The sequence below is a fragment of the Thunnus thynnus genome, chromosome 6, assembly GCF_963924715.1.
Source record: "Thunnus thynnus chromosome 6, fThuThy2.1, whole genome shotgun sequence".
Taxonomy (NCBI): Eukaryota; Metazoa; Chordata; class Actinopteri; order Scombriformes; family Scombridae; genus Thunnus; species Thunnus thynnus.
The window spans coordinates 32,239,652-32,254,068 of record NC_089522.1 but is presented as its reverse complement, the minus strand read 5'-3'; the positions used below and the strand labels follow the sequence as shown (position 1 = coordinate 32,254,068).

Below are 14,417 nucleotides of genomic sequence, written 5' to 3'. Positions count from 1 at the left end.
CACTAAATTCTACATACTGCACCTTTAAAAGAACTGAGAGTTGCAGCAGACCTGCAGTTTTCTGGGAGTTTGTTCCAGATATGAAGAATAAAAAACTGAACGCTGCGTTTCCGGGTTTAGTTTTTTGACTCTGGGGACAGAAAGCAGACCTGATCCAGACCAAATGATCAATTCTTTGACAGACAGGAAGCCGATGTAATGATCTGAGAACTGGAGTGATGTGATGCATTTCATAGCGCCGCCCTCTCTCCTCCCCATCACTCAATATCTCTTCCTTCCTCTCCTCTCTCTCCTCCGCCTCCTCCTCCTCCTCCTCCTCCTCTCTCCGTGTTATCAGCTCCGGTGGATGTAGATTCAGTCAGTGTGTCTCCGTGTGTGTGTTCAGTCAGTATGGCGTCTCTCGGCCTCTTGCTGCTCAGCACCGCTCTGATTCACACCGCTCAGGTAGGACGACACACACACACACCGTCAACACATACATACATACATACAGAGAGAGACAGATTAACATGTATGTGGCATGTTTGTTCGTTTATCGTCATGTCGTGTCGTCATGGTAACCTGCGAGTGATGCAGAATGATGTCGCTGCTATTTATCTACCTGCCCGCTGTTATGTAGGTTATCTCTGTCTGATGTTTATCTGCATTTATGTCTGTTCTGTTTACATCTAATTTATTATTTTTATTGATTTATTGATGATCCGTGCGTGTGTGCTTGTGTTGCTTTTATGTTTGTGAAAAACCAGTTCCGTTGTAAACCATCGCTGTGAGGACATTTTAGCCTTTTCACTACTTCATTGGTCTGTTTGAAGGTTAAGATTTGGTTTTAGGGTTCAGTTTGGGGGTAGGAGTTGGGGTTTGGCATTTATTTATGACGGTTCAGGTTTGCGTTGGGAGCTGGAGATCATATTATGTCATTACGGGTCCTCACAGGGACAGAAAGACAAACGTGAGTCAGTGTGTGTGTGTGTGTGCGTGTGTGTATTTGTGTGTGCAGCTCACAGGAGGAACATTACGTTTCAGCCCCTGGTAACCATAGCGACAGGAGACAGTAACCCACGGCAACAGGGCCATATATTACACAGGTTACAGTAGGTCTCCTGACACCTGATGGCTGCTGTGTGTGTGTGTGTGTGTGTGTGTGTGTGTGTGTGTGTGTGTGTGTGTGTGTGTGTGTGTACTTCTGTTCTTCTATATTTGTGAGAACCAATTTCAGATCTTGACAGTGAGGACATTTTGGGCGTCCACCACTCTTAGTCGCAGTTTTAATAAAAACAACTTAGATAATAAAGCGTCTTCAATGTTAGTGATGGAGGATAAAATCCACAGTGTGTCCACACAGTCATTTAAAAGTCTCTGTGAAGCTTCTATTCAGCTTCATCAGTCTGAGTTAGTCATATCAAGTGGATATCTGACACATTTACAGTCTTTTTAGCATCAAATTCCCTCTTTGTGTTTCCTCGGACAGTGTTTCCCTGTTGAGCTGCAGGTGGAAGTATAGTAACAAAAAGAGGAACTTTGGCACTAAAAAGACTGTAACGTTGAAAGATATCTACTTGATTTGACTCATTTGGATGCTGAAGCTTCATATTAGCTTCAGATCAACTTTTAAATACATTTTTGCACAGAAGGAGGACTGTGGATTTTGTCCTCCATCACTTCCATTGTAAGGTCATTATGAAGGGATCTTCTAATGGTCAGTATTAACAGGAGGAATGATTACAGCAAGAAAAACAGGTTTCAATGTTCAGACTTAAAAAGAGAACCTGTCCTTAAATATGCTCTACATGCCAGGTTTCATTCTAATGTAGAGCAAATTTTAATCAAATTTTCAGAAAATGGTCAAAATAAAATGTAGTGAATGCTTTTTTCCATCCACTGCTGTTGATGCCATCACAGAAGAAGAAGAGACAAAACGAGATGACGTCATTAAAAGAGCAGCAGTCAAAGCTCAAACGATGGAAAACGTGATGGAAATACGACATTTCTGTTTGTTTCATGTATTCATTTGAGGAACAGTCTCCTCATCGCTCCACACAGATCTGATGTTTTCATCTCTGCAGTGATGTTTAAGTCACATCATTCATGTACGTCATCATTTATTCACTAAGTCTGTTTATATTTGCTTTTTATCCAGACAACTACTTTTATACCTCAGACAACAACAAACACTTTTTTTTTAGGATTCCACTCCTTTTTTTTAATGTGCAAATTGAAAATATGCATTAAAGCTCTTGGATGGAACAAACTCAGTCTGTCACAGACAAGAAGGTTTCGTGGAGGGAAAAGCTGCCTCTCTGTTGATATATTATATGATTATTTAAATAATTTCTCCAGTTTCAGAATGTATTTTAATCAGACAAACTCTTCTTTTGCTTAATGAAAAACATATTTCTCACAGTAAGACATGGATGTGCGTATGGCATCAGCATAATTATTGAGGTATTTCTATCCATAAAGAGCTCTAATTTCTGCCGCAAGTCAGAGCGATGCTCCTCAGAGGACTCATTAGCTCCTTCCTCCTCCTCCTCCTCTTCTCCATCATATCAGACCTGCTGATGTCTCATAATCACACAGAGTATAAACCTCCTGTTGTACTGAAAGCTTTGCATCATAAATCTGAACTGATGCAGTCTGAGAGTTATCACAGTCATAAATCACAGTGTGTGTGCGTGTGTGTGTGTGTGTGTGTGTGTGTGTGTGCAGCTGCTGACTGTGTCTCTTTATCTCTGACAAACATAAAAACACTTCAGCAGGAAATTAAAGCTGCTTCATTTTCCACAAGACTGAACCTCATATCTGTTCAGTTAAAGAGTCGACAGCTCACAGCGAGGAGAAAAACAGTCAACAGCCTGCTGGTTAATTACTTCTACAATGGAGATGCATCACCACCATCATCATCATCATCATCATCATGGTCATCACCATCGACATCATCATCATCATTATATATTCTTCTTCTTCTACAGTTACGTTATTAGTAATATGATTATTATTATATTCTAGTTGTTGCTGTTCAGACTGCTGACTCATTGTTCAGACTGCTCACTCACTGTCCAGACTGTTGACTCACCGTTCAGACTGTTCATTCACTGTTCAGACTGTTCACTCACTATTCAGACTGTTCACTCACTATTCAGACTGTTCACTCACAGTTCAGACTGTTCACTCACTGTTCAGAGTGTTGACTAACTGTTGAGACTGTTCACTCACTGTTCAGACTGTTCACTCGTTACTCAGACTGTTCACTCGTTACTCAGACTGTTTGCTCACTGTTCAGACTGCAGACTCACTGTTCAGACTGCTGACTCACTGTTCAGACTGCTGACTCACTGTTCAGACTGCTGACTCACTATTCAAACTGTTCACTCACTGTTCAGACTGTTCACTCACTATTCAGACTGTTCACTCACTGTGCAAGCTGTTCACTCGCTGTTCAGACTGCTGACTCACTGTTCAGACTGTTCACTCCCTGTTCAGACTGTTCACTCACTATTCAGACTGTTCACTCACTATTCAGACTGCAGACTCACTGTTCAGACTGCTGACTCACTGTTCAGACTGTTCACTCACTGTTCAGACTGCTGACTCACTGTTCAGACTGTTCACTCACTATTCAGACTGTTCACTCACTGTTCAGACTGCCGACTCACTGTTCAGACTGCTGACTCACTGTGCAGACTGCTGACTCACAGTTCAGACTGTTCACTCACTGTTCAGACTGTTCACTCACTGTTCAGACTGCTGACTAACTGTTCAAACTGTTCACTCACTGTTCAAACTGTTCAGACTGTTCACTCACTGTTCAGACTGCTGACTCACTGTTCAGACTGCAGACTCACTGTTCAGACTGCTGACTCACTGTTCGGACTGTTAACTCACTGTTCAGACTGTTCACTCACTGCTCAGACTGCTGACTCACTGTTCAGACTGTTGACCAACTGTTCAGACTGTTCACTCACTGCTCAGACTGTGGACTAACTGTTCAGACTGCTGACTCACTGTTCAGACTGTTGACCAACTGTTCAGACTGTTGACTAACTGTTCAGACTGCTGACTCACTGTTCAGACTGCTGACTCACTGTTCAGACAGCTGACTCACTGTTCAGACTGCTGACTCACTTTTCAGACAGCTGACTCACTGTTCAGACTGCTGACTCACTGTTCAAACTGTTCAGACTGTTCACTCACTGTTCAGACTGCTGACTCACTGTTCAGACTGCAGACTCACTGTTCAGACTGCTGACTCACTGTTCAGACTGTTGACCAACTGTTCAGACTGTTCACTCACTGCTCAGACTGTGGACTAACTGTTCAGACTGCTGACTCACTGTTCAGACTGTTGACCAACTGTTCAGACTGTTGACTAACTGTTCAGACTGTTGACTAACTGTTCAGACTGCTGACTCACTGTTCAGACTGCTGACTCACTGTTCAGACTGCTGACTCACTGTTCAGACAGCTGACTCACTGTTCAGACTGCTCACTCACTGTTTAGACCAGGTGACTAAAACATTTTTTTTTGTTAGTGTCATGGTAAACAAAAAGGCTAGGGTTAAATAGCACAGGGAACTGGCTAACGGCATTTTTTAGATGGAACAGAACAGGAATTATGGGGAGAGAAAAGGGGAGTGGACATGGTGAAAGAAAAATGTGGTTGGTTGATGCTTCACCAAATCATTGGATTGCTGAAAAAAGTTGAGGCCAGCTCAACTGCGCACATCATGCCTGTCAGGCAGCAACAAGTGTTGTCAATATATAGCTTCATGTCACTGGCTTCCATTGAAAATAACTTGTAGCCTGTTAGGCTGAAGCCAATATGAAAGTACCTTTAAGTGCAATGTCACCGACTGACTCCCATTCAAAAAGCCTCAACTTCTCTCTACAAATACTAAGTCAATCATTGTTTTCAATGAGTCATTATGGTCTCAATCTCTAAATTCAGGCCCTCTAATCAGTGTTCTGGTGGTCATTTTGGAAATCATTGCTCCATTAATAAGATTTGAAGACTTAAAGTAGCTTTGATGTCTGCTGTGTGGGTGGTGATTGACAGTTGGCTCACCTGCTGCTCTCTTACTGTCCCATTATTTCACTAAGTTTAATGTTACTTGATTATAAACACCTGCCCTGTTAGCACAATTTAGCTAAAGTAGCTAACGTTGGCCAAGTGTTCAGTGCTTGGTGTTCCCAGTAAGCTAACATTCATTTTGGTCTGAGGTAGTGGGGCGTGTTCCCACAGCGTGAAGGACAACACCCTGCCCTCCTTATTTGGAAGGTAAATCAATGGGCGACATTACACCATACAGGTTATGGTTCAGACTGTTGAGTAGTTGTAAACGCCATACCGCCATGAAACGAAGAAGTCGGTCTTATTGAGCTCCATCAGTACTGTGATACAACCAAGTAGTCCTCAGAAGTACAGACATACAAACTTGTGTTTGATTTAAATCTGAGAAGCCTTAAGTGTCAGACAGGATCACCCTGATCGATCAGTAGCTCTCTAAGTCTTTCTATCTGTCTCCATCTCTTCTCTTTATCAAACTCCATCAGTCTTTGTCTCCTTCACAGCAACATCACTCTCCATCGCTGCCTTCTGAACACAAAAAATAGTTCCAAGATGACAGTTGTGCCGACGACGTTACCTAGCTGTCAGCTGGACATCCTTCAGTAGGCAATCTGCAGCTTTATACATCCTGTATGTCCAGATGAACAACTTAATATGCTTTATGCGCTAAAATGGTCCAACCAACATCCTGTCTGACCCAGACATCTGTTATACATCTTAACAATGTGTCACTTTCAAGATACTCTTGATAATGAATCATATATAACCAAACACATCAAGTAGGTTATCTTAGTTAATACAAGACATGTAGTCATTTTTACAGAAACACACTGTATCAATATTAACGTGCAACTTTATTTCATCAGGATAAACAACACAGAAACAGATTATCATCAAAAGTACAACTTCTTGTAGATAATCTAACAATTTGAATTGTTAACTTTTTTCATTCCATCTGATGCACTTTGTTCCAGTTTCCACTGAGGCTGCAACAGGCTAATGCTAATGCAGGCTAATGCTAATGCAGGCTAATGCTAATACTAATGAGCTTTATAGAACATACAAGCAAACTTTAAAAGTAAACAACAGCCTTATATCTGCTCCATTTCTGTCCTCTTGTTCCTGTTGCTTTTCAAACTCAGCGAGCCGCTCATTTTCAGTTCTCAACTCTTGTGGTCAACTGCGTGTATTCTCGTGAGACTGGATGATGCTCTGCTCATATCAAGCATGAATTTACCATAAGTATGAGGATATTGCATCCATGATGAAGATGTGTGAGTCAATAATGAACCCTTCAAAACTTTTATTAATCCAGATAAAGCTCACATCATTGCTAAACTGTTAAAAACTTACAATGCCCAATGACATTGATTCTATGTGCAGAGGACGTCCCTCTAGGACAATCTGCTCTTAACCAATAACAGAATAAAAAAGTAATGAGTAATGAGGACCAGCCGTAATGTCACAGCGATGGATAAAACTCAAACTAGTCCTCACAAAAAAGGACATACAATCCCTTTACACAAACACACACACACATAGACGACCAATCAAATTAGTGTAGGCAGGAACAGACCAGCTCGTTACGCTGCCATGGCAACAGCACGTCTCCCTGGACACTGACAGAACCCTCATAAAACACACACACACACACACAAACACACACGGTGGTTTAATGTGGTGTAAACTGTTCAGCTTAGAGCTGCACTCGTCTCACAGTCAGAAGCCTGCAGCTAAGACTCATGGGAAATGTAGTTGTTGAATACTAACACAATAAATTTAAAATATCTTTGTTAAACTGCTGAGGCTTCCAGGTGTTTTATGTTCGGTTCAGCTGTAGATCTTCATGTATGTCATAACGTGGGCAGAAAACCTTGGGAACATGTTCCAGCTTTAGATGCTGATCCATTTTTTACTTCATTTATTGAAATGAAACCATGTGAGAAGTTTAGAGGGAAAAATCACTATTTGGTGGAGCTGTTAACAACTCATAGACATGTGAAATGTGACCCCGACTACACACTGCTTTTTGTAAGACATCAAAAGCCAGAAAGGTTGGAAACTACTGGTTTCATCTTTAACAATATGTTGTATTTAAAAAACTTGTTTATATTATCCATTGTGTCAAATCTTCATCTTAAAAGTAACTAAAGCTGTCAAATATTATTTCCCTCTGAAATTAAGTGGAGTGGAAGTATAAAGTAGCATCAAATGGAAATAAGTAGAGTAGAAGTACCTCAAAATTGTACTTAAGTACAGTACTTGAGTTAATGTACTTAGTTATTTTCCACCACTGGTGAATACGTTGTTATGTGAGCGTTTGATTGACTCAATGGGCAGGTCAAACAACCAGAAACCAGAAAGCATAACTCACCAAATCATGTCAATCATCGACCCGAGGAGGAGAGGCTATATATATACCAAAATTATGTGGACAGACCTCGCTGATGTTCTACTGTCTGAATGAAAATCTCTGCAAGTTCCAACATCTGGAGGAAAAACTGATATCAGGAGCGTGGAGTCACCGTCACATGTTACATTGTCACATATATTCAGCTGTCCACATACTTTTGGCCATGTTATGCAGTCAGATAACTGTGGTAAGATTTGACTGCAGAGTAGTGCCTCTAGCACCAATAAATAATCTGTGGTCAGGATGAGAAACACCAGCACAGCAGCAGAACAACATTCAACAAGATGAAACTTTACTCATCATATCAGGACGACAAACTGCAGAGTGTGTGTGTGACTCAGCTGTGACTCACAGGAAGTGCAGTGATGATGAGTGGGAGGTGAAGACAGTGAATACCGAATAAATCATCTGTTCTTCGTCTTCAGCCGCGTTCGCCTGCAGAAATAAATTCAGATTTTCTTTTATCTGGAGATCATGACAAAATTTTCCCACTTGTGGAAATGATATTTCTTAATGTCCATTATCCTGGTAATTTAAAGGATATTGCAGATTTTATTTCAACTTGAGTGGTGCTCATTTGTGTGTCTGCTGTCTCTGTCTTGTCCAACAGCAGGAAACGCCCATACACTGATGATAGGGTGTTAATGATAAGAACAACAACGACAACAACGATAAGAAGAAGACGATTAACAAAACATTCACAGAGAGCTTTTCAAGATGCTCAAATGCTTTACAGAAAAAGTTGAAGAAAAAGCTCCTCATAAAAAATATGTCAGCAATTTATTAAAGTATTGAAGAAGATGGATGAAATGGTTGGACTATATTAAATACTATTCAGAAGACTTTCCTCTCAAGAAGAACGACACAACAGATCATAATATCAGTCGCTCAAAAACGACATATAGTCACAGTAGGAATGACAGATGCCATCTGGTGGCTGTAGTAATTCTGACCCGGAGCGGTGGTGCAGTTCAGATGACGTCTATACATGTGGACAGATTTCCTCATTCAGAGGAGCTTTCAACGTTACAGTCTTTTTAGTGCCAAAGTCCCTCTTTTTGTTACTAAACTTCCACCGAAGCTCAACAGGGAAACACTGTCCAAAGAAACACAAAGAGGGAATTTGATGCTAAAAAGACTGTAAATGTGTCAGATATCCACTTGATATGACTAACTCAGACTGCTGAAGCCTCATATAAGCTTCACTGAGACTTTTAAATGCATTTTTGCACTAAATGACTGTGTGGACACACTGTGGATTTTGGCCTCCATCACTTACATCGAAAGCACATTTGAAGGATCTTTTAATGTCCAGTATGAACAGGAGGAATGATTACAGTGAGGAAAACCTCTTTCACTGTTAATATGAACACCTGACTGTTGTTTTTGGACACACTTGAAAAATGGTGAATTGTGAAGTATTTCTACACTAACAAAGTGATCATTTAACCCAATATTACTAATATATACCTAATATTCTCAGGTGTTCAGATGTCCAGTTCAGCAGTAGATCCTCATTTATCTCACAGAACCTGGACAGAAAACCACATGAGGCATGTTTAAGCTTCTGTCCTGTTCTTATTTAAGTATATAAGACAAATTTGAACCATCCCATCAGTAGTTTTTGAGACTGAGAGGGTTCAGATCATCGGGTGAAGCAGATACATAGAGCTTTGTGTCGTCTGCATAGCAGCAGATACAGATTCTGTTTTTGTGCAGAAAATAACATGTTCAAGGACTGAAACTTGAGAAATATTTACTGTTTCTGAACAGAATTCTCTGAAGGAAACAAAGGAGTAAAATTAAAAGTCTTAACTTTTGGCACGCTGTTAAAGCCTCATGGGGTCTTTACATGTTAAACACAATAAAACTTAAAGAAAATGAGGACACCTGCTTTGTACAGGTGAGGGGGTGGGGCTACTCTTCCTCTCCCTTGTGTAAGACAGGTAACGAGTCTCTCTCTTGCTCAGTCTCTACCCGCAGCTCGTGGTGGTGGGCGTGGCCTGGATGTGTCAGTGGGCGGAGCCAGACGCCAGCGCAGGGATGTCCGTAACCTGCTGCCCTACGAAGAGCAGATGATGTCATATCCTGCCGCGCAGGGAGGAGGTGGAGCCAATGACCTTTACTACCAGTCAGACGACTGGAGGGGGAGGGGCTTGGACCAGGCCTTGCAGCGATTGGTGGAGAGAGACCAGAGGCGGGAGCAGGAGGAGGAGCAGCGGGCAGGTTGAGAGCTTTAATCTGTTTATACACAATTAATCCTGACCAACATTTTCTCAACAAAAACTTTTTCTCTAAAAATATTTTTAGCAGAATTTTTCTTGACATGTTATGAGTTTTTGGGGGAAAAATATTATGTAATTTTTCTCATCATAAACCCCCCCCCCCCCCCCCCACCACCACCAAATTTTGTAATTTTTTATGCCTTTTTCATTTATTACGACTTTTTTCTAAATTTTAAGTTGTTCCTCAGTATAATACAACTTCTCCCTAAAATCTTTTTCACAAGATATTACATAATTTTTTCAACAAATTACATCTTTTATAATGAACAAATTATGACTTTTTCCCAAAATGATACAACTTAAAACTTCTGAAAACACTTTGCTTGACAAATTTGATGTTTTTCTTGAAATATAATTTTTTTCCCAAAATATGACAACTAACCCTTAAAATATTTTAACTACTTACATAGTATCCTGAGTTTTTGCAGAAACTATGACAATTTCTGTCAAATATTTTGTCTTTATTCATGAAATATTATGTTTTTTTCCCCAAACAATCCATTGTATTTTTGTGGACTTTAAAATCTTTTCCATGAATCACTTCATTATGAAAACATCATGAATAATCAGCTCATTTGTTTTTAAGAAATAGAACGACAAAGACTCAACTAACTAACCAATCAAATGTCTTCACAGCCTACCTGGCCTCTCTGCTCCGCCTACTGAATGAGGCAGAAGATGCGGGATTGGTCGGTCCAGGAGACGTGGAGGTGGTTGAGGAGGAGGAGGATGAGGAGGACGATCAGGGGCCACCAGGGGACTTCCAGGGCCCGGCTCCCCCAGACTACGATGAGACGGGGCGGGGGCTGAGCATGGGGAGGCCACCAGCTGCCTGGTGGGGCCTCCTGGAGCCCCAGCTGGCTCAGGCTCTGCTAGACAGGTAACCAGAGTGGCGAGGGTTGGGGTTTGACAGTATTTTATTGAGTCTGAATCCACTTATCGAATTTCTAATCCTTCTTAACACTAATTGAGTCTCTTGAGGTTTGTCAGTAATCAGAGTTCTGAATAACTGAAGCTCTGACCTGTGATTGGCAGGATGGAGCCTCAGGTGGCTCAGGCTCTGCTGGAGAGAGCGAGACAGGAGAGACTCCAGCAGGCGGGGCGAGTTTCATCCAGACTGAACAGAGACCAGGACACTCTGAGGTGATCAGTCATTTCCTGAGACACAGAAAGTCGATACTAAAATTATACTAATCATTGTTATTATCTTATATAACAACGGATCAAAGGTGTGATGGTAAAGTCTGTCTGGTAGGTGTGAACTCATATTTGTGACCAACTCTGCAGCATTTTAGCCTCTTTTAGAACCTAGTTTTGGTTTTTATGTAGCACATGTTTGTAGGGTAACTGTTCGCATGAACAATCTTGAGAAAAAGATTTTTTTTGACATGTTATGACTTTTTCTGGATATGTTACCATATTTTATGAGGGGTTTTTTTTTATGAGGGTTTAACATGCTCCTTTTTTTTTTTTCCTGGACATTTACAACATTTTTGTTTGACAAATTACAACTTTTTTCTGAACATACTCTATTGCAGCTTTTTTTTCCACAAAAATATTTTGTCTTTATTCTTGAAATCTCAGATTTTTATCCTAAAGTGGCCTGAATCATCCGTCATGCTTTTGTGATTTCATTTTTTTAAATCTGTTTTGTGAATCATTTTATCATCAATTTATCAGTAGAGTATTTGTTTGGGGAAATCAATCTATTTCCAGTAAATTTGGGTGAATAAAGTGTTTTTGCACTTATTTTCTGAAGCCAATCAGGCCTGTGATTGGTGTGGTACTTCTTCAGGCAGTGGGCTGATGGGAAATGTAGTCTTCACATAAAGAAATAGGACCACTAACGGTAGCCTACCTGTGTCTTCTCATTTTCAGACGTATGGTTGCTAGGATACTGTCCAGCATTGGCCCTGACAACGCCCAGGTTATCTCCTCCAGTCGCCGAATGAGGAGGGACCTGTCTGTCACAGCAGCTGAACCTGCTAGCTCCGCCCACAGGAGAACCCGACGTTCCCTTGACGATATGGCCCCTCCGGCGCCTAGCAACGAGCCCCCTCTACTCAGGGTGAAGAGGCTGGAAGAGGAAGAGGAAGAGGAGGAGGAGAGGCTCCACCCTGCTGCCGGGCTGCAAAGGATGAAACGCATCGATACCATGGCAACCACCGCCATGGAAGAACTGAACCATGGGAGTCGTAGGCGCCGGAGGAGAGCTGCCCCGAACTACGACCCCCAAATACTAATTGATCAGATTCTAGAGTATATGAGGGAGTAAGAAGAGGAGGAGAGGAGAGGAGGAAGGATGGAGGGAGAACAGGTGAAGGAGGGATGAGGAGGAGGTTTATTCTGTCATTGTCTTTCAGGTTTTTCATTTTTTGTTTCTGTATTTTATGTTTTTGCTGCTTTTGGTGAAAACGTACCTGATCATGTTGTTTGTTGTTAAAATGAGGACAAATGATGAAGTGATGGAGGAGTGAAGTGAAGAGCAGGGAGGTTTATTTTATGGGTTTGTAGTTTCCTTATATAATCCCAAAACGTCTCCTAAAAGGATGATATCGTTTGGTACAAATTATTGATCTAATAGAGAATTGGTGTATTTCAACTGATCACTAGTGTAACACTAATGAAATACAAAGCATTGTGACAAGAAAGTGAAATTAGAAAGTGAAAAAAACAACTACATTAAAAACACTGAAATATCTTTTAAAACACATTCAGGCTTATTTTGGATACTCAGAAGATTTTACAACATAAATATTTCTGTTAACAACAACAGGATAGTTGTGCTGTAAGCTGCACACTGTAGATACTGTGCTGCAGGACACAACACTTCAAAGCTGTAAAAACACTGACCTAAAGAGTGATTTAATTAGCTGAACATGCAAAAATGTGAAATTTGTCTACAGGCAAAAAGTAATTCAACATACGTATATGAAAAATAAAAGTTTACAATAATAAATGAACAGTGAATTCATATTTATTTGGGTTTAAATGGAACTGTTCTTTTAAGGAAATTCCTCCCAATAAACTTTGTCTCTATTTTAACTATAATAACTACAAAATTTACATATTTCCTTCCCTGAGTTTGGTCTGTGCAATGGCCCGAAACACTACATTACCCATAAGCCTCAGCAGCGGCTCCACAGTTGCTGAATTGATCCAAAATCCAAAAGTGAGATGACTCATATTTGTGAATTTAGCCAACATGTTCTCTCAATTCACCTGAAGCTATGTGATTGGCTATTTCTTACAGCAATGCTCTCTGGGCCCCCCCCCCCCCAACCACTTTTCTCCTTCTCTATAAAAAGTCACATTTTTAAAGATTTACCTTGAAAAACTAAAAACTGCTCCACACTGACTCCAGCTCCATCCATCAGTGTGAATCTGTTCAGACAGATAATGGACAGTGACAATAACCATGGTGACGGCTCATGAGCTTTGTGATTGGTTCGTTCTTGATGTGTTCATGTACTTCAGCTTGTGTGCAGCAGCTCTGTCAGTGTGATCACGTCTGTCTGTGGTGAAACAAAAACACTCTTGTTTTATTTGAATTAAAGTCAGTATCCACCACACTGTCATCTGTCTGTGTCCTTCTCTCTACTGCAAACATTCAAAGATTACCAGCTTTCACACATATGAGACAACTTTGTTTTAATCTGTGACACATCCTGGTCAGCATTTTACAAAACAACAGTTTTATTTCCTTTCTTCATAGCAGCTGTTGATGATTTATTAAATGATCAACAGAGATGTGAAGTTTTCAGGATCTAATGTTACTGTAAAGGGTTAAAACAATCTCACCGCAGAGTCACTGTAATGACTTCCTGTCCATGTTGACCTGAAAGTTAAAGTCATATAGTGCTCCAAAAAAATGCAAATTTGGACATTATAAGAGGACCGGGCAACTCCATCTACTGATGAAGATCATGTGATATGATCAAAAGCCCCAGAATAGCTACTAAATGGACCTTGAGGTGAGACTTTTTTTGACAACTGCTGTTTCAGAGGTGAAAAAATTAACTTTGGCCCTCAACAAATATGAAGCTTAAGAGCTGCATTTTTTTCTCACCTTTATTCTGTAAGGACACACCTGGTCAGGTTCTCTGAGTAGAGAGACCACATCCACCCTACATATTCCATATGTACAGCGACCGACCTCAACAAATGCAGCAGACAGGGATATTCTTTAAGACACATCACCTGTGGTGGCTACGCACTGATTGGCAACACATGATTATGAAAACACCACACATACATGGCCTCTTCGGTTAACCTTGATTATTTCAGAGCAGTGTGGAGCTGGAGAGAGAGTCGCTCCACTCAGAGAACCTGGGTTACAATTTAACCTTCTGTTCTCTTTTGCGTTGAGACTATCTCTCCACCCTACATATTCCATATGTACAGAGACTCTGTAAGACACACTGCAAGGAAACCAAGCAGACCAGGCTGCACCTGCGGGAGCATGAAGCAGCAGAGACGTCACCTCCACCGGTCACCCATGTACTCAAATAAAGGAACTATATACACGATGTACACACCTGACCTGGGTGCAAAATGCAACCAAGGCTTAGCTGGCCCCACCAGATGCTAGACAATGACATCAATCTAAACCAGGATCCATTCTTGCAAGAGCCAAGGGCCCAGAGGCATGGTA

General features: G+C 41.0%; 1 protein-coding gene across 1 annotated transcript; it reads left to right on the top strand.

Annotated features, from left to right (window-relative positions):
- Positions 1–158: 158 nt before the first annotated feature.
- pcsk1nl (proprotein convertase subtilisin/kexin type 1 inhibitor, like) lies at positions 159–13,335 on the top strand. The gene is made up of 5 exons (XM_067593435.1): positions 159–444; positions 9,449–9,704; positions 10,400–10,643; positions 10,799–10,906; positions 11,642–13,335. The coding sequence occupies exons 1-5, from the start codon at positions 391–393 to the stop codon at positions 12,036–12,038; spliced, it is 1,059 nt and encodes a 352-aa protein (XP_067449536.1). The 5' UTR covers positions 159–390; the 3' UTR covers positions 12,039–13,335.
- The last annotated feature ends 1,082 nt before the right edge of the window (positions 13,336–14,417 follow it).